The following is a 22,064-nucleotide window of genomic DNA, read 5'->3' on the forward strand; positions in this document are numbered from 1 at the left end:
GAGAGAGAGAGAATAAGATACAGGGAAGTGGGAAACCGAAGGAGTCTGGTGTGAGGGAAGTAGACTAATAGACTAATGAGCTACATAACTCAAATTCTGGATATGGAATTTAGCTGAGGGCTAAGTTCTGAATGCATACTTATATAGTTTATAAAGTATACAGTTCATATTAGGTGTATCAGTGGATGGGAGTTAAAGAAGGAGAAACAGATAGAGATGAATTTAACGAAGCAGCTGTGCAAAACATCCATACCTAAAGGAAAATTCATGAAGAGAGGAGATGGATGTCTAAGAAGAAGAGACCAAGATGTAAGAGGACAGAGACTGAGGAAGAGCCCAGGAAAGAGGGGAGGGGGAGTTAGAGGAACTTCAAAGTGTACAGAGAGTTGATGAATCTGACCATGGGACTTTCAGAAAAGAAAACAGTCTAAAGAGAACCATCTGATAGCTTTCTGATCGACAAGCCACAGAACCTCATGTTCTCATGGGTCTTACTCCTAGCAGGGTATGGTGCTACTTTAGTGAGTGGAGTGATCTCAGCTACGGACTCCTAAGAATGCTGCCTGCCCTGGTGATGCTCTGCTGTAACAGGGATACAGCATCTTCAAAAGATCCCCACCCCCATCAGCACGTGCTCCAGAAAACTTAGTGCAAATAAAATAAGTGATTTTGTTTATAAAATACTGCTAGAATACTTCCTTCCCACTGGTGCCAAAGGCCTGCATATATTAGGCACAATCTGCAAAACTTTTTTTTTGATACATAATTGGTTTTGTCATATATTAATTTTCTATTTTTTAATGTATGTTAGTGGATAGTAGCTAAATCTGTGAGCTGGGATGTGACACACAATAGATTGATGTAGTTTTTTTTTTTTTAAGTCAGACTAGGGCAATGTTGGTGTGATAAAATGAACTGCCAATGGAAAACTCATGCATGCTTTCTCCTACTTAGGTTTTGAGAGCATAACACAGATGAGCTGCACTGACTTGTGTTGTGTATGGGCAGCTTAGCTAAGAGGCGACTCCTGTACTGAACAGTTCATACACTCAGCTCACTAAATTCTACTGTGTTTTTTTTTCCCTAATATAATGCAGGACTGCACAAACATCACTACAACCTAATTTTATGACAGCTTCACTGCCCCCCAACTAATTCCACTCCACTATTAATCATTCTCCACAGCCTCCTGTAAGCCTCAGGAAACCATTAATCTAGACTCCGTCGCTGCGCCATGGGCTACTCTGCGCAGTCCATGCAAATGAGATCATAAAGTATGTGGCCTCTTGTGACAGGATGCTTCCACGCAGCTTGACATTTACAACGCTGCTCCAGGCTGTGGTGTGTTTTGTTGCGTGGGGTCGCTGAAGACACTACGCAGCTCATCATCCATTGTGGATATCTGGGTGGTTTACAGTTGGGTGCCAGTGGACACAAACCTGCCATCCACATGAGATCTGAAGAGTCGTGAAGACCAACTGTCTTCAAAGTGGCAGCGATACTTTACACTCCAGCGATACTTTACACTCCAGCGATACTTAACAGCGCATGAGCATCCCAGCTTATCACAGCTTTGGCTACATTGGTTATTCTCTCTTGTTTGTTTGTTGCAGGTATTTTGGGGGGAGTTATTTTTAAAATAGGGGTGGAGTGCTTTCAAACTACATTGGGTATGGATTTCCCTAATGATATCCTGTTGATATTTTCATTTTGTGTTTCTAGGCCTTTTGTGAATCTTCTTTAAAGAAAATGTATTTAATTCCCTTGCCTATTTTTTTAAAAACTGACATTATTGAGTTTTGTGGTGTTATAAATGAGAATAGCCTCTATAGTCTCATATGTTTGAATACTTAGTATCTAGTTAGTGAAACTGCTTGGGAAGGATTAGGAGGTGTGGTCTTCTTGGTGGATGTGCGTCACTGGGATGGGCTTTGTAGTTTCATGCCAAGTGTGCTCTTTGCCTTCTCCTTACACTTTGGCAATATTAAGACTTCCGGTTTACAAAAGTAGCATGTATTTCTATTTATTTAGACTTTAATTTACCTCAACAATATTTATAGTTTTCAGTATGCTATTGATTCCTTTTAAATTTATTTCAAAGCATTTCATTCCTTTTGATCTTATTCTTAATGGGATTCTCTTAATTTCAATTTCAGAATGCTCATTGTCAATGCCTACAAAATTTGTTTTGTCTATCGATCCCAAGCTTCAGCAATGATAAACCAGTTTACCAGCTCTAATATCTTTTTAGAGTATACTGCAGACTCTTTAGGGGATACCTCACTGTGTTTGGGTGGTATCTTAGCTGCTCAGCACATCATCCATAATACAAACACACTATTCACCTTGTGGAGGCCAGGCTGTGTCCTGCTCTAAACTATTCATGGTGTAAACAGTGGATTTCAGTTTGTGCATCATCCTAAAGCACTCTATCTCACAAGGAGCTTCTGACTACATTCTAAGGATGGGAAATCACTGTGAGCCTGTATACTTTCACACACACCACCACCTATCAAGCCTCACCCACACAGCACAGAGTGATAATACAACCTATTCCTGCCACTTTATTAACATACCATGATACATGGAGACTTCAGGGGCACAGGAGTATACTGAAACCGTATCAGGGAGACCAGGGTCAAGAATTTATCTGGTATAGTAGACTCATGAGAGGGAGTCATTAAGCTCTCTTGCGTGGACCCCATGAAGAAGTAGAAACCCACCATTAAAATGGTGATGTCAATGACTCCTTCAACCAGTGACCTGTCATCCTGCATGTGCATCAAGGGTCAACAGGCAGAGAACTCCCTACTGTCCCTCAGCTAATGCCCATTGTTGATGCAACCTACTCAATTGCCTTCTGCTCATCCTCCTGTATGCTCCTTTGGACCTGTTGTTCATACGTCTGTCCACTCTGGCTAGTGACCACGCCTGCCTATTTACCTGTATCTGGTTTGGGCTTGTTATCATCTCGATATATACATGCATTATAGATGTTTGCATTTTTATCAACCTACTTCTGAAACCTCTGAAAACCCTTCTGTAGCCTTTTTATCCCTTTATCCATTTTGTATCCAATATAAAAACACTAGACACACAGACACACACACACACACACACACACACACACACACACACTGATCTGCTACCGACAATGAAGCATAGTCATTTTTACACAGGATCTCATTTTCTTATTTCCAGATTTTACACAAATGAGATTTTCCCCAAATGTTTTTGCCAATGAAATTCCTGCCTTGCTAAGAGAAATTCTACCAAGATTCTTACTTGATCTTTATGAAGTCTTTGACATTTTTTTCCATGCCATTCTATAAAAAAATTAAGCTTTCTAAATTTATCTACTTAGGATGAAATGTTACTCATGACATTGTTACTATAACAATAAAAAATGACCACGTGAATTTCTCAAGATCAGACAGCAGGCTAGTATAAAATTATTTTCTCTTATATAGAATGTATTTATGAGACATTTAAAAAATACAATCTCTAGAATCTTGTGAGTTTTCCCCCATATTGTAAAAACATACAGAAAGTCAGGAAAAGCAGGTGCATCATTTCTAAATGATCATTGTTGAACCTTTAATGCTAATTCATTGATATTAATTTCAGTTATCAATACATCATCTATATTTTGTAGAAAAGGTTGAATGAGGTGGGGGTTTAAACAAATATAGGCTCTTTAGCTTTTTGATGCTGATTTTCCTTAAAAGGCAAAATATTTCAAGCAATTTGATTGGAAAAATAATAATTAAAATAATACTTAAAAAATCCTTCTAATTCTTTAAACAATGAAGTATCAATTAGATGCATGCTGTTCATTTACAAATTCAAGAAGTTACTGCTGATTAAAAGCCTTTGATTTGTCACATACCAAGAACTAATTATGCATGGTCTGTAACTACCAGGAATTTGCAATCTGCTAAGAAGATGGATATAAAATGAAGCACAAGATTCCTGATTGCCCAGAAATGCAACACCATGTTATAGAAGAGTTCTACCTCAATTCAGTTTTGACACTCAGAGAGAATACTTCGAAGTTACTGTACCTGATAAAGGACCTTAAAGACTATGACAAAACCTTCACCTATAGAGGAGGAAGAAGTGAAGTGTTTTCCAGGTAAGAAATAGTGAGATCCAAACTATGAAGGGAACCTGCGGAGTGAGGAATGAGCAGTCCCATGAGTTGAGGTCATTTATTTAGAAGATGAAATGAAAAGGCAAAGAGAAAGACCTAGAATACTTTGCTGTCCTCTTTTCAGAGCAAATATGGGGCAACTGGGTCTTGGAAAGTGAGGTGGAGGCTGACGAAAGGTTCAGTGCTGCTGAAGAAGACCTGCAGGTGCTAGAAAATAAGGCAGGGCAGAGTTAATGGTGCAGACAGGGGTGGGAGAAGTCATCAAGCTTCAGGTGATGAGGTCAAGACTCAGGGAGAAAAGGAATTGTTCATGTCAAGAATACCATGAACGTGAGAAGGAAGGGTAAGAGGAAGACACAGCAAGTTTCATTAGTGAGCTAGAATTAGTAAACCGGTAAAGCAAGGCAGAATGGCTTTGAGGGGAAACCCATGGTCTCTTCATTAACTCTGAGTTACAGTGAAACAGTTAAACTTTGGGAAGTCAGTCAAGAATCTAGGAAAGGATGAGGCCATCAGGATAGATAAAATCAGTGGGATGGAAGTTATAACATAGAGAGAGGAGAGGTCACAATAGAAGCAAGAAGAAAAAGAGGTTCTGCCCAAGCCCTACACCAAAGGCTGTAAAGAGAGCTCAACAGCTCAGCTGCTCAACAGCTCAGCCGCACGCTTTTCAAGTCCCCTGCTGCTACAGGAACCTTCTTCATCTTTCCAGCCTCCTTAATTTAAAAATTGCAGCTTTTGCTTTGCTTCTGCCAGAGCCTGTGTTTTTAACTATTACTGACAGGAGACAAGAGTTTGAGCACGAGATAGCATCTTTGACGACTTGACTTCTGATGACTCTTGAATGTTCAGCTCCTACGACTTTGAGTCACACGCACTAAGGAGAATGCTACCAGGCACTGGCGAGAACAAGCACGATGTTACAGAAGGAAAGACAACCATAGGCAGGGAGCTGCTTGGGGTAGCTGCTCACACCGGATTTGAGGACAATCTATCTACAGAAGGAAGTCTACAGGACACGGTGTGGTGAAAGGTGACTGAGAGACAGTCAGGAGACTATTGTGGCCTTTAGGATGGCTTTCATTGTGTGATATCAGCAGCTTGAATTCATGGTTAGTGGAGGCAGGAGTTCAAAGCTGCATCCACAGAGAATGGGGTTACGTGAGGAGTGAGGATAACTTACTTTGGAAGACATTTCACCAAACACAAGGGATGAGAAAACAGAAAATGAGGATGTGGTGAAAACCTGAGGTTTTAAAAAGTTCACGCCAGATACTTCCCATTTTCTTGATAAAAGGACACAGAGGACAGATGTCAGAAAGCTCCAGTGTGCTCAGAAGTCACCTGCACCAACAGTTACACATGCAGACCTTGATTTCCATGCAGGTCTAGTAAGCGCTATGCTTCCTTGCCTTAATTCCAAGCACACAACACTAACAGAAAAAATATTTGATGATGAGAGAAAGAAATCTGTGTATCAGCAAAGAATCCCTATCTATCATCTATCTATCTATCTATCTATCTATCTATCTATCTATCTATCTATCTATCTATATCTATCTATCTATCTATCTATCTATCTATCTATCAATCATCTATCTATCATCTATCTATCATCTATCTATCTATCATCTATCTATGTATCTATGTATCTATCTATCATCTATCTATCTATTATCTATCTATCTATCTATCTATCTATCTATCTATCTATCTATCTATCATCTATCTATCTATCTATTTCAGAATACAAGATAAACATTTTCCTTGACCAGAAATAACATATCAAAGTGATGAACTGATCCAAAACCAAGGACTCTGGAAGCTAGCAGTGGTGACCCAAAGAATAGTAATAGACCTGAGGACAAGATGGTGTGACAGTATGACGACTTGAATAGTGCCTGGCAGAAGGAGAACTCAGAGAGAATGGACCCTATAGAGATCTCCAGGGGACCCTGAGAGGGGAGCGCAAAGATAAGCAGGCCAACAGTAACTGAGGTGTAGGGAAAGCACATACACGAGACTCGGCAAGAGTGATTTACCTAGGGAATTGTGTACCTGTGTTTAACATGAATATGTGAGGGAACAAAGGAGCCTGGAGGGCAAGCAGAGAAGGGAGAAACTAGAGAATGACTACCAACAATTCCAAAATTTTATGTGAAAAGTTGGAGAGTGATAGCAGTCACGGAAAAGATAGAAGGGGAGGACATTGTTCCAGGATGGTGGTGAACACCAGGGGCTGTGTGGAAGGGCCTGTAGTCTGTAGCTTCACATCAGTGTTCTATGTCCCTTCAGCTAGGCTACAGTGTCTGTCTGTCTGTCTGTCTGTCTGTCCACCCACCCACCCGCCCACCCGTCCACCCGTCCACCCATCCATCCGTCCATCCGTCTATCTGTCTATCCGTCTGTCTATCTGTCTATCTGTATATCACCTTTCTATCCTATTCTATCTACCTATCAATCCATCATCCATCTGTTTATTAATCTATCATCTATCAACCTACTATCTATCTACTCATCTATCAACTATCATCATCCACCTATCACTATCTATTTATAGATCTATATGTCTGTATCTCTATCATCTATCTACTTATTAATAGATTAACCAGTCTCTATAAATCTGTGTATCAGCAAAGAATCCCTATCTATCTATCATCTATCTATCTATCTATCTATCTATCTATCTATCTATCTATCTATCTATCTATCTATCTAATTTCTCGATCCCCCTTTTTCTATTGCTGTCAGTCTAGGAAAGTACATTTGAAATATTCTTTGTACATTAGCTTAAATGAATGCTAGTGGAATTTTTCACAATTTTATGTTCACAATAGTTTTTTTTTTTTTAAAGGCTACTATTGAACAATATCATAAATGGTTCCCCACTGGCTTGAAGTCATTGCTGGGTCTTCCTAGACACTAGTTTGGAGTAACCCAGGCATGAAGTATTGGCAGCAAGGGACAATGCCACCATGATGCATTGTAGCATTGTGAAAACACTCTGGAAACTATTTCCACTTCAAGATACATAAAGGCCACAGTCAAACAACATGAGGTTTAGTTTTTGATCTACGTTCCAAAATGGTTTTCTTGGAGAACACAGCCATTTACCAACAGTGGTTGACTGCACAATCATTTTATTTGGAGTGAAAATATTTTGTTACCCTTTGTTAATCCAAACATAACACACATGGGAGACAATATTACATTTAGAACATGGACTTCAGGATAAATTGAACCAATTACTATTTATTACTTTAAAATGCTGAAGATTCAACAGGGTGAAAGCTACTCATCTGTAAGACAGTGCCTCTAACAGGGAGAGCACCCTATTGAATTGTCTGCGGACATCTTTCTCGGTTTTTATTCCTACTCCCAGCTCTGGGGATCAAACTCAAGCTTAGCAAGCACTCAACCCCAGAACCACATTCTAGCAGTCCGTTGGTCTTTTTTTTTTTTTTTTTTTTTTTTTTTTTTTGTTGTTGTTCGAATTCTCCCATTTTTCACAAGTTCCTGAAAATCCCAAGGCAGAGAAGATGAATGGAAAATCCCTCTTTAAGGTTGGATAAAAACTTAAATTTCGCCGGGCAGTGGTGGCACACATCTTTAATCCCAGCACTTGGGAGGCAGAGACAGGTGGATTTCTGAGTTTGAGGCCAGCCTGGTCTACAGAGTGAGTTCCAGGACAACCATGGCTACACAGAGAAACCCTGTCTCGAAAAAAAAGAAAAAAAATTCACCAACATGAAAGTCAGGAAATTCCAAAGTTAAATGTTCTATAGCCATTTGGACTTGGCAACGTTTCAGGAATTCAGCACTGTGCACTCCTGTTCTCATTAGTATGTGGGACGTAAAACTTTGATATTTCAAAGAGCATTTTGGCAAAACACTGTGAGAAACCTAAGGAAGTTGTCCTCTGTGTTCTAATGATACATCTAAGAGTAATTTATTTTTATCTTCTATGTAAATGGTCTCAAGTGAAAATGAATTTAGTTCTACATTCCTCTGCAGCAGTATGATGTCAGGAGTGGTAATCTACCTCTGTGTTTTTCTTACTTTCTAGAAAGAAAAGGGATTTAATGGAATCTCTACACTCATTCACTATCATACATACTATGTACAGTTCTAATAAAGAACGTTTCTTAATTGTATTTTTTTACTTGTGTTTTATTTTAAAAATTCTCGTAATATGTCATGTTCTTTAATTTTTAAAGTAGGGTACACAGCTGGGGGGGATACACATGCGAATCAGAACACATGCTCAGAATGAGCAAGGCCCTGTTTTCAATCTCCAGCACTTCAAAAAGCAGCTGTATATTTACTGTATGATATAAACACTATTTGTGTACATATAAAAGTGGGTCGTGTAACCGGATATACTAGTCTGGAAGGATCACTCTTCAGGCTCAGCCTCTAAAGTGCATTCTTGGATTTTCACAAGGAAATGCTGGAATTGCAAATTATAACAGAGTTATTTTTTAGTATTTTCTGTGGAAAATGACAAAATCAAGATGGCCGACACTATAGCCTACTAATTTCACAGATGAACCTCATCAGACAATCCCTCTAATAGGCTGATGTAGACACAGCCATTCTATGCCACCAACTGATGCTGTAGGAGACAATTCTCTGCTGCTAACACATGAGGAATGTATCTGGATGGTTTTCATAGAAACTTAAATACTTCAGAGGCTTCATTGAGACTGAATTACCTTCGTGATGAAGGCTCCATGTTCCTTCTTTTGCTCGCTTCCCCACCCACACAGATCTCCTAATGTCTCCTTCAAACTTCTGGTGTGCCTTGGCCTCTGTTTGACAATGGCCACTACCAAGGATGGCACATAACAAGAATTTTCCTTTCCAGTCATACATGCTTGATTCCTCCACACCCTCAGATCTTTGCTCAAACAGCAGCATCTTAGTGACTTTCTACTTACTAATAAAATTTCATGACAGAATTTTATAAACTCTGCCATTTTTTTCCTGTTGATTTGATTGTGTTTAGCTACACAGGTTTACAAGCTTCTCATCTCTTCATTGTCTTTAATACAGTCTCCACGTGAGCAAGGGTTTGGGTGTCTGGTTTCAGTTTCTATGCTCATGCTAGGAAAAGCAGCAACTGAAAACTTAGACTTCTGAATTAATGACTGGCAAAAGCGGTCCTTTTGGTGGAGGGCATAAAGCTTACTGTACCTTCTACTTTGAGGAAACTCAAAATTGAGGTCTCTATCTTCTCACCAACAATGCCAGGAGAACCTCTCCTAACTGTCCATTGTGATTATTTAAGGGGAAAGTGAGGGCACCATGCCTGTGGCATCTGCCACCCCGCCAGTTTGGTAAATGTCATTGAGATATAGTTCAGAATTTACTTTAGAATTTTTGAGCATCAAAGCCCAGGTTCGAAGCACCCCTCTGGTCCTTTCACTCCATGGAGGACTGAGTCTTCTGACAGTACCATACATCTATGAAAAAGGTGCTTCGGAGGCTCTTGTTTTGCCCAGTGATCTTCAACAGACATTCAGCTACAAGAACCATGTGCTTACTTTACCAGTTTTCAATACTGCATGAAAGGATTTGAAGACACTAGCCCTGATGAATAGCACTGGTTCCTAACATTTGAGAAAATATTCCTGGATTGAGCAACGAGTAATTTCCTAATCACTGTCTTATGCTAAATAAACTTAGTTATCCGAGACTCTAAGGTTCATCGCTGTGAATTTTATGAAACTAACCGTGGCATGGGGAGCAGAACCAGGGTGAGACTAAGTCAGAAGTAACCACCACGTCATTGTCTTCATCAGCTTTATCCGACTATGCTAAAATAAATTATAGGCTCCAGTTTGCCAATTATATTTTTGAGAATTTTTGTTAGCTTAGTTATTGGATGCTGTACTGAATGTCCACTCCCACTAAAATGACACATCAAAAATCTCAATAAATTGTGCCACAAAAATACTGTATTTTATGATGTACATGAAAATCATAGCCAAAAAGTCAGGCAGGACTACACCAAGGCTGAGACATTAATGTGCTGGTGCCGACACAGCACCTACCATCCTGATGAATGGGCACTATGTGCTTCAGGTACTCTGTTATCCTACCTCCCCCTGGACATTCTGAATAACACTTCCTGCCTAATTCATCATTTTTCTCCCTATGTTTCCTCTCCCTTGGTTATAAAACTGTTAAAATAAAATTATGACAGAAGTTAAAAGTATGACCCGCTTGTGTGTGTGTGTGTATGGGCATGTATGCATGGTGTGTACATGTATGCATGGTATGCAGGTGCAGAAGCCTGTGTGCAGGTGTGTATGCATGTGGAGGTCAGAGGTCAATGTCCAATATTTTCCTCTATTCTCCATCCTAGTCATTGTCATCATCATCGTCGTTGTCATCCTCTTCCTCTGGCTCCTCCTCCCCCTTCTGACACAGCAGTTTTGACTGAATTGACTGGAGTGACTGGCTAAATGCTCCAGTGACCCTCTGGTCTCTAACCCCCAGTTTTAGTGTGCCAACCTGAAGTGTCTTATTTGGGTGGGGTGCTAGGAATCTGAACTTGAATATTTTACCTACTGAGTCTTCTCACCAGCCCAGATCTAGCTTTTGATTTACAGTCCGTAGCTAAGCCAGTTCTTATACCCAACAGGTTAACTTTTGTTTTTGAACAGTTTTATTTTTGGATGTATACTCACTTCAGTAAACTTATGTTCATGACAATGATGCTACAAATAAAGAACTCGCTGGTGCCTTTGAAATGACTCAGTGGGCAAAGAAACTTGAAGTCTCACACTGTGAAAGGAGCCAACAAATATCTGCTAGCTGTCCTACTCCCCCGTGTGTGCCATGGTATACACACACTAGATAAAGTAAATATACAAACATAGTAAAATAAAAGTTAAAGAACGTCTCTTTAACATTGTCTATGAAAATTATTTATTGGCTTTGTTCCATGAACCATCTTGTCTAGTTTGAAATTTACAAAGAGATGTGCTCTAGCAGTGCCCCACAGTCATGATGTTGGCTCACTAAAAGGTGGCTGATTGACAACTTCACTGTCAGGGTGACAACAAAGCTACTAGACACACATGGAGGTCATTTTTAGGAAGAAATTGGGAAGTCTATAATTGGACTTCAGGTCAGCATGCTGAGCAGTGACCTGGTCTCCTGCTGAGCCTGGTGAGCTCAGGGCAGCTGCTCCACTCTTCCTCTGGATTCCCTATCACTCCTCAACCCCACTGGTCTCTCTTTCTTGGATGTGGTATTTCTGTTCATGAGATAGGGGGCATCTAAAAGTCATCCCGATAACCCAACTGCTGGGTTTACATTCCTAGATGGCTTATGGGTATACAGGGGCTCTCACTTGCCAGCTTTGATTTAATTCACCATCTTCCAAATGAATTCCCTCTAAACTTCAGTGCGTCATAAAAGCAAAGTTTTTAGGCCATAGAAGTTTTACTATCAATTTGAGTACAAATAATTACTCCTACTTTTAAATAGATTATTAATATATGGCTCAAAGTAGGTTAAAAAACACCTTAGGCTGGGGCACTTAATGAGAAGATAGCCTCCCATCCCATTTTCAAGCCATCCAATGTCCATGTTTTAGGAAACTGAATGAGATTTTCCTCTGTCCTTCCTCTGATATTGTATGCAGAACCAGAAAACTGACTTGGACCAGCAGTTCTTTCTTCAGGGGGTAGCTAGAAGATGAGACAACAAAGAAGACAGAAAAAGCTAGGGGCGGGATGCCTTGTACAACCTATGTCTTATGCCAAGCCAGTTTATTAAGAACAAAATTTTATATACTATTTTGTGGAAGAAAAATTGTACAGAGTCAGCAAAAAGCCACCATACATGGGATGAAGTCAGCTCAATGGGAAGTTAATCAAACAATATTACACACAGAGAACACAGGACACATAAAGGGCATCAGAGACCAAGCACACAGCGACCTTGGGATTGATAATCACAAGTCTACACAGCCAGAAGAGTAGGCTTCTCAGGATCTCAAGCCGTAGCTTCCCCAAGACCCTGGCCTCAGCCCTGGCCTCAGTAATGGCTCTGCCAAACATATTCCTGGTTTTAGAGAAGGAATTTGTTCCCTCTCTATACATCAGGGTCTCAGGGAAAGCCTGGTTTGGTCTAGCCCTCAACATAAACAAAGCATTTTATATTTTATATATGTTTCACAACTTGGTTTTGTCATGGGAAAATAATATCTCCAATACATTTACATAAACCTAAGGCATCCACATTTTTAAAAGGTTATCATTTCCTATTTTGTGCTTTACATCAATCAGTCTACTGCTCTCTATATTGTTTACAGTATTTTAACTTTACAGAAGAGAATAACAAATCTTATGTCCATCAATCTTAATGATGAATATAGATAGGATAACATTTTGTGATTAAAATCAATAGATTAAATGGCATGGATGTTTGTGTTTTGATAGTAAAAAATATTCCTGATCGGTTTCTAAGGAATTTGTGGTCATGTCTATGCTCTAACACCTTTAGTAGTATAGTTTTTGTTAGAATTTTATTTTATCATAAATTATAGCTAAAAAAGTTAGCTCAATATTGGTTTACATATTTTGTTCTACGTAAGGAAAAGCATGTTTAAATATAGTAGTCAAATAACAATTGCCTTTGTCAATAGTCAAATGTTTGATCTTTTTTATTAGATATTGGTTTATAGAATTTCTTTACAGATTTTGATATTTGATTTTTTATTAGAAATGTTTTTATTGTTTCATAGAATTTCTTTACATATTTTGAAAAATTTGTCTTCATCTGTGTATTTTTCTTTGTTTCATGTTGTGCTTTTTCCCTCTTTTATTAGCACGGAATTTATTTTTTTATAGAGTTGAATTTACCAGTCTATTCCTCTATAGATTCAAGATTGACAAAACACTGGAGTATGTCTTCTTTGGCTGAGAAGTACACAAACAACTTTCATGATGACTTTCAATATCATGTGTCTTCATTGATACTAATATTAAAGGCCTATCTTGGTGTAAGGCAGTGGTTCTCAACTTATGGGTGTGACCCCTTTGCGGGGGCTCAAAGACCCTTTCACAGGGGTTGCCTAAGACCAACAGTAAACACAGATATTAACATTATAATTCATAGTGGTAGCAAAATTACAGTTATGAAGTAGCAGTGAAAATAATTTAATGGTCAGGAGTCACAACAACATGAGGAGCTTTATTAAAAGGTCACAGCATTAGGAAGGCTGAGAACCACTTGTAAAAGGTGTGACATTCTCATCTAATCTTTTCCAAACTTGATATGCAGTTTTCTCCACACCATTCACTGTGTACTCAATCACCTTCCTTATTATATATGTTTTGTTTTCCTGGACTTTCTGTTGAATGTCTTTGGGCCAGGCTATTTGCATGCTAGGCCCCTGACAATCAAGAAGAAAAAAAAAAAACACGAGGCAGTCACCCATTGTTCAGTGTGCCTGAGTGATGTGTGACCCCACCAGATCTCTCCTGTACCCCATTTCCTTCCTCCCTCTCCTACTCACTCCTTACATCTCATCAGAAAATATGTCACCTTATATGGTGACAAAGAAGTCAAAGATGTATAAAAACAACAAAACATAAACAACTGCCTTGGAGTGCTTGAGGGGTTCTCTGCCTTTAGGGAGAATCTTTCAGAAACACTTTCTGATTAAAAAGGAAAAAAAAAACCCTTGGGTTCTGTTTCTTAGACCAGAAAGCTGATAACACAAATGCTGTAGGAAATATTTTAGATGTTTGTCATGCTTTCATGTTCAGAAGGGTGAGCTTCTCTCTGCCTCCTAGTGTTGGGATGGAAGCCATTGTCACCACATCCATTAATTCTCTACTTTTAAGTTTTCACCTTATTCTTCCATAGGAACAGTTGAGCACACACCTACTTTAGGACTATCTGTTGAGCATGTACCTACTTTAGAACTACCTCTCTAGAGCACTACTATTGGATTCTTCTATGAACAAGGGAATTATTTCAGTCTACTCCCCTTACCCTGGATTCTTGCTTTCCTAGATCTACTAAAGTCTACAGTCTTGGTCATTGGATTAGTTTGGTGCAGTGGCACAGAATAAATCACAGTTTAATGAATCTAGAATGTGACAGAAAACCCACTAGCTGAGTATCCAAATGGGTCATTCAGGGAGGTGGCAGAACACATTTCAGAGGGAAGCAAACATCCTAAAGAAGTAGGTCTTGTGAGCCAGTTTCCTCAAAAGCACATGGATACTGGCTGTGTGACATACTTCAGGTGCCCAGTCTGAGTAAAGAGCTGGGATGGAGACTCACCTGGAGCCAGAGGGCACCAGATTGCAAACATCTACCATCATAGATGACACGGGGAAGCTTCTTGTGAGCATGAGGCCCAAGTGAAGAATGAAGAGTCAAGTTTCATGTTTTCTGTCTTTGTCACATCAGGGCCGAGAGATGGTGCCCTTTTCATTTATTAAGTTCCATATCTGGTGACTAGACTATGAAACTACATCCATTCTGACCCCTAGATATTCCAGAGTCCTGCTACAATACACAATCTGAGAGAGGGCCGAAGTGGTTGGCTCAGTAGTCCTCTGCTGGGCTGTGCCTCCCTGGCACCCAGCTGTCTGGTTGACAACCCTGACCAAGAACCAGCTGGATCTCAGTAATGCCCCTGTTTACTCATGTTACCTGGAGAGAGTCCCTAGCCCTTCCTATAGAGGTGTTTTCAGCTGTGAAGTAGATTAGTGTTAGTCAGCCACTTTCTTGCTCCGTTGTGCTAATTCATTACAACAACCTCTGTAAACTGGGTTATCTTATTTTCTCAGTATCTCCAAAGGTCGTAGTAAGTTCATGGTGAGCACCAGACATTATTATTGGTAGGTATAGTCTGCTGGCAGACTCAGGCATGAAAAAAATGACAAAGGCACTCAAAAACGCAATGAAATAGGTGACAGAGGGATTAAGGATTATTTATTGTGGGATCGAGAAATAGGTTTGGACATGGCAGTGCCAACTTCCTTCTTCAACATTGGGAGGAATATATCCATTTCAACCTCAAAGTTCTAAGCTTTCTGAAGGATTTAAAAGATGTTGCTTTTCATTATTTTTGCATTGCTGACCTCTAAGTTTTCATTGTCCGCCATTGCTAACAACCATCTTCCCTCAGTAAACACTTCACATATGGGTTTCCCTATGAGAAATAGGCAGGGGATATATTATTTATTTTAAAGTTAATTTACTTTTGGAAATCTGAGTAAAAACAAATACTTTTCATCCTAGTATGAAGAATTTATCTTCCCAGGTTTATTAAAGCAGAGTTGTAATAGCAGCAAAGACACTATGCCAACATATATTGGGGGTTTCACAAGCATAAATAAATACATTTGTTATCTTCAGACCCCAAATGACAAAATGCTGTATAAATAGACTGGGGCCAAAGACTCTTCTGAATAGTTTAAAATAAGCATCTGACACGTAAAGTCACTAGAAGGAAAAACTTCGATGCAGCTTTCCTGCCTGCACAACAACCAAGACAGAATAAATGGCTCAGGAATGTTAGAGAAGGTACAGAGGGGAAGAGGGGGCAAGCAAGATCATCTGGTACCCACTTGTCTCTATTTATGTGCCGAGCAAGGCAAACCAACATAACGAGATAACGTGTTTGCGGCAAGAAGGAAGCTGGGCAGCCCAATGGTTGCACAGAGATGCTTAGTCCGCAGTGCCTCGTCTTCATTTAAGCTACACGGATATTTATATCAATGAATGTCTGAGTGGGATAAGTGGCTGAACCAACCTCCTCTTTGGTTGTGAAAAAAAAAAATGGTTTCCTCCACTGAAGAACCCTTTGCCTGCTGTCCAAAAAAAGACCTAGGACATTAGATTTTAGAAGCAAGCTAGCTCAAGAGAAATAAGACATGGTTGCAATTGCCATCATGAGGAATTTTATGAAACTGGGCCCCTAACGAAAGAGAAGCTGGAGAGATGATCTTCTTTACATACATGTGAACAAATATGGATGCACACTACTTCCAGGTTTGGGTTGAGCTTTAGGGCGTGAGCAGCAGCCTCTATTGAGCACGAGAGGGGAAGTGTACCATTCAGCAGAACATACCAGACCAGCTACAGAACACACAACAGCCTCCATGAAGGCACCAAGGCCCAGGTTTCAAACATTAAAGAGATGGGCTCTGTCCTCTCCTCGAGTTACAACATAAGCTATTCATGCGCAAGCGCATATAACTTGGCAGATCAAGCCTTTTATAATGCTGAAGGATGATGTTCTGGTTAAATGAACAGACATCTTTCTACTTGAAAGAAAGGAAAGGTTCCCTAACCTCAGAACAATAGGTCAACATAAAGGGACAATGACACAGGAGAGAAAAGTAACATACATCTAAGGATTTACTTATTTATTATATGTAAGTACTCTGCAGCTTTCTTCAGACACATCAGAAGAGGGCATCCAATCTCATTACAGATGGTTGCGAGCCACCGTGTGGTTGCTGGGATTTGAACTCAGGACCTCTGGGAGAGCAGTCAGTGGTCTTAACCACTGAGCCATCTCTCCAGCCCCAACACACTACCTTTAATGTCCTTCTTGGACTTAAAGTGGCACATACAACACAAACGAAATTATTTTTCTTTTTTAAAGGGAGGCAGACATGGTGGTACTGTCTAGTAAATCCAAACCCTAAAAGAGGAGGCAGGAAGAATGATACAAGTTTAAGGCTAGCCTTGGCTACATAGTGAGTAGAGGGCAGACAGTGCTATATGGCGAAATCTAGTCTCTGAACGAACAAACAAACAAACAAACAAATATGCACTTTGTAAGGGAAATGAGAACTGGTCTAATAAAAAAATAATCTGCTTGGATGAATCTCCTCTCTCCAAAGACAGCTTTACCCTGGTTTCACAGTTCGCCTAGGTTTTGGATGTGAACTCAGGTCAAATTGACCACCATTTTATAAACTTTGGACCCTGCTCATCAACATTTATTGGTAAGGAATCTGCCAAGTATATTAGAAATAAGTCTCAGATCTGTAACACAGTAGTGGAAAGGAAGAATTTCTGTCCTTAGGAATCTTATTGAAGCATTTGAAAACAATAGTGACATCACAGTTACCAAAAATCGCCAGCCTTGAGTTGCGGTTTCCTTGTAAGAATACTGTGTCCCCAGCGACTCAAACCCAAGGATGCCGTGTCCTCTTAGTGTTGAGCAGAGAGAGGAACTTGAAAAGTAAGAGGTTTCTTTTCCATGAACAAAAGCATAGAACTTCAGACAGTAAAAACAGGAAGGGTACGACTGAAAAATAAATCAGCTAATACTCCACTTTACATTTTTTAACACTGAAATTTAAATACCTATGTTTTGATAGACGAGAGTAACTGCTGTGGTTTCATTCTTACTTAGAACATCCATCAAATTATTAAACTATATTGAGTATGCTTCAAAACCTGACATGGGTATAGCCACAGCTCTGGTATTTCAAGGTACACTTTGATACCGATTACATTAAATAATTTTATATAAGTACTGCTTGCTCTTTTGTATACAGGAACAATATTACCCAAAGAAAATTGGTAATAGCTACTTTTTAAGACATCTAAATAAATATGCTTTATAAGCAAGTAAAGCTTTCACAGAGCCTTTAGATTTCGAGCCTTAATCAGCCCTTGTTCCGATTCCTCCATTCCCACAAATCACAAATACTAAATCATATAATTCTCTCTGGGCAATGTTTAAATGGAGTTGGCTGGCTAGGCAGGAAGTAAGCCAAGACACGACTGGATTCAGGGCTCTGGGTGGTGCCTATGTTATATCAATAACTCCCATTCCCAAAGAAGGAGGAGAACAAGAATAAAGAGCGGCCCTGTCTTCCCCCCCGAGCTCTGCCTTGGCTCTGCATGCTCTTTTGATGCAGTGTGATGGAGAAAAGACTTCTTCCATTTTCGACTAAGAAGAAACTCATTGTTTGATGTGTAACGGAAATGTCACAACCACTAGAATCAGTCGGTGGCTGTGCCTTCTCACCTACAGTCAAAGGCTGGCTTTTCTTCCCTCATGCTTGGATAGAGTTTGGAGTTTATTCCAGAAGTTAAAAGTAGAGGGCAGTGAAAAAAAAAAAGCAATAGTAAAAACTCTTCCAAAAGCCTAGGAGGATTTTGGAATAGTAGCACCGTTTCTGCAGGCCATTCGATGTTTGATTCACTTTCTGTGCTCGTTCAGAATTCAGTTTCCTTCATGGTGCATGGATTTTTCTCAACATTTTCATTGTAAGCAAGCTGGTGATTGTGTATTGAAGTAGCACAAGCCACTTGGATATCATTAAAAAAGAGTGCCAGAGAAAACTTATTTGTTCCTTAAGATAATCAACTATGTCTGTCTCACCTTCCTGTTGTGAGGAACACGAAATTATCTGGGGATGGTATTCAATGCATCAGGCTGCAAAGGTGAGTTAAGACTGACTGTACATAAGTAGAGGAACATGGAAAACAGAGGCTGGTGTGACCCAACAATGCGTGGGGTTGTGGTTGCTCGTGGTGAAGCCTTGCTAGTGTGTGCCACGATGCCCACACACTATCTCCTACTCCCTAACAGTGCTTAGACTCCCATTGACCTTGTACAGTTAAATACTAGATTTCTCACTTTTCAGCATTGTCTTGTCTACATAGATGGGCATGCTGCTTTATAACTGATCAGCATACATTAACAAAATACCGCCTTTTATAAAAAGAACAGGAAAAATCTTAACTAGAGTAAAGGAGGATGCTCTTCCACAACCAACTAGAATAATTTATATGGTACTATTTTTAGACCTTTGGGCTAGATGGTGGCTCAGTGGCTCAGGCCTGCTGTACAAGCATGAGGGCCTAAGTTCAGAACTTCAGAGTCTGTCTAAAGGCTGATGTGGTAGGATTTCTGTAACCCCGTGCAGATAGAAGGCAGAGATAGGAGGTGCCAAGAGACTTGTCTCAAATAAGATGGCAGATGAGGGCAGACACCTGACGCTAACCTACCCACACATACCATACATACATATATATATACATATATGTATATATGTATGTATGTATATATATATATATATATATATGGAATTCTAAATATACACAGCATTTGAAGCTACATTCATTTAGAAATTTCTTAAGTTTTATAATAATGGCACAGACATTGTTCATGGATAAGTTAGAATAATAAATTTACTCTCCTTCAAACAAGTTCACAGATGACACGAAAACCTACTTTATGAAAGAAATTATCAGAGGTTAAATGACTCTCCCTGGCTTGTAGCTATTGAGACCAATCAGATGTACCCCGCCTCTGCATGGGTCAAATCCTTTAAGGCTACAACATATGGTCCTAACACCAAATGTTATGGGCTACACCTTCATTTTCATATTAAGATAAAGAATCTTGATTATGGTCATTAGTTTTAAACATTCCAGATGTATCTTTTTTTTAAATTCACAGTCAGCATCAGGCTTGCACAACCCATACCAGGCTTACGCCCCCACACCAGGTTTATGCCCCCTGCACCAGACTTACACCCCCATGCCAGGCTTGCCCTCTGGTGCTAGGCTTGCACCCCACACACTCTCACCTTCACATTTCTGTGTGGTTTCACTCTGCTTGTGACCAGCAGGGCATCTGCACTCAAAAGAGCCCACTGTGTTGATGCAGTTTCCCCCCTGGCACAATCCTGGAATCGCCTGGCATTCGTCAACATCTGCAAGGAGAAGACATTTTAAACATAATCAAAATCGATTTCCAGACTACATCCGTTGGTTTCGTTTATGTACAAGGGAAAATGCTGTTCTCAACACAACAGGGAGAGGAAAGTGGACCCTCCCCACCTGCTTGTTACCAGCTTTACCGAGATGCCTTCCTCTGGAGAAAGATGCCTGCTGGAGACCTACCTGTGCTGGGCTGTGGGCAATCTGCCGCTTTGCTTGGTTATAGAACGCTTCTTACTGTGTGCTCCTACTGTGTGCTCTCCTCGTTCTGGCACTGAGCTCATCCTTATCTTGTCAGCATAAAGTGAATGTCCCCAGCGTATTTCCTTATGGAGCTGGAGGACTCAAAGCCACTTCATCTCTCTCCCACTGACCTAGGGCAGAAGTCTGTGACTGGGCATACATACACCTGCTCTGAATAAAGAGCCCTCTATGTGCTTCAGAATGCCTTCAGCAGTCCCCACCCACCCCCGCAACTCACAAACACTCTGTCTTCCCTCTCTCTTGCTACAACTTTCCCACTTTTTGCTGCTCACTACTATCTAACATTTTAATTTTCCTTGGCCTAACAATTGTAAAAATATAGTACTTTAGCTTTCACTACTTCAATTACTTGTTACTAAGTTTATTAGAGTCCTTATTTTCTTGTTTGAAAGTTATGGATTTATATCCCTTATTGTACTGGGGTTAGTGACCTCTCACTTAAAACCTTAGCTTTAGATGGCCATGGTCGTCCTCTTTCTTATACTGTGCATTCATTTCACCCACTTAGGAACCAATGTTAAACCCTTAATATTGTCATAGTGTCATTAATGAAGTAATAATAAAAGTTATCAAACAGATAAAATGTGGGAGTCTCTAAGAAATGTCAAATGAATTTCTTCAGGTAAAAGTGAGATGGATCTTAAAACCTTAACTCAAAATAAAAGGTACTAGAAATAGTAAATGTGTTAAAGAATATAAAATATCTTTCTCTTATTTCTGTACACTTGGAAAGACATTTCTGTGGATCACTACTGAGTGGAAGAAAAATTATAAACCTACAATTAAAAATATGCCAATATGTATCCTATAAAAAGGTAATTGTTGACTGCAAACAAAAATAGTAAGCAAGGAAAATGTATTTTGTAGGTTGTAATACATAAAGAAACAAAAGGTAAAATAAATAATAAGTGAACAATATAAATTGGAAGAGAAGAATAAAACAATAGCAATAGGGATATAAAGTTACCACGTTATAAAAATAGATTGTTCATATTTGAAAATGCACTGTGGGTAGTTAAATATGTGTAAATAATACTTTAAATTATAAATGATCAAAAGCACAGCTGACAATCCCTGGAAATAAAAGCCGATGCAAGCATCGTCAATCCCGCAGAAGCAGGGAAAGGGAGGTATGAAAAGGTAAGCAAAACAAATGGAAAATAGGGAAATGTAGATTTCAGCATAATGTTCACATTTACATGAAATAAGGGTGTAACAATCAAATTCAAAAGGCTGAGATTGTAACATTTTATTTTGAGACACCAAGTCCCAGTTTTATGCTGTCCACAGGAAAGCCACTTTGACAACTTAAAAACGCAGAAGCCAAAAGTAATTTAAACAATTTTTGGTCACTGGAAGTCTGCTGTGGCAAATGTAAGCGCTTGCTGTGAGAAAAACCACCAAGGATTAAAAACTGATATTTTCTAATGACCAGTTCTAATGATTCACTTCACTTAGAAGAAACAAAAATGCTAACTGTATGTGTGTCCTATGAGACATTAAACACCCAGAGCAAACAAAACTTCAGCATACAGAATTAGAAATGAAGGCAATAAACCCACAATTAGAATGGAAACTTCCACACATGTCTTTTCATAATTAATAAAACGAATAGACCGAAAATCCCACAGGATACACAGGACTTTGTTTTTTTTTTTTTTCTTTCAAGCACCTCATCTATCTGTACCCATCACATACTTCAGCTGAAGAGACTTTCTTTTCAACTGCACACAGAACATCTACTCTAGAGAACTACACACTGTGAGGTCATGGAGAAAGGCTTATTACATGGAATTACATATACAAAGGAGAGATTGCATTCACAGCTCTAGTTGGTAGAATGCTTTGCATGCAAAAGATTGTGGCTCCATCCCCAGATTCACAGGTGTGTATGTGTGTGTGTGTGTGTGTGTGT

General features: G+C 39.5%; 1 protein-coding gene across 1 annotated transcript in view; it reads right to left on the reverse strand.

The window, feature by feature from the left end:
* The window catches only part of Fbn2 (fibrillin 2), a 211,239-nt gene that overhangs the window by 124,172 nt on the left and 65,003 nt on the right, over positions 1-22,064 (reverse strand). The window contains exon 7 of the mRNA XM_031365738.1: positions 19,753-19,878. Within this exon, the coding sequence (XP_031221598.1) occupies positions 19,753-19,878 (126 nt within the window). The remainder of the gene's footprint in view (positions 1-19,752; positions 19,879-22,064) is intronic.

This window comes from Mastomys coucha, unplaced genomic scaffold (assembly GCF_008632895.1).
Source record: "Mastomys coucha isolate ucsf_1 unplaced genomic scaffold, UCSF_Mcou_1 pScaffold13, whole genome shotgun sequence".
NCBI lineage: Eukaryota > Metazoa > Chordata > Mammalia > Rodentia > Muridae > Mastomys > Mastomys coucha.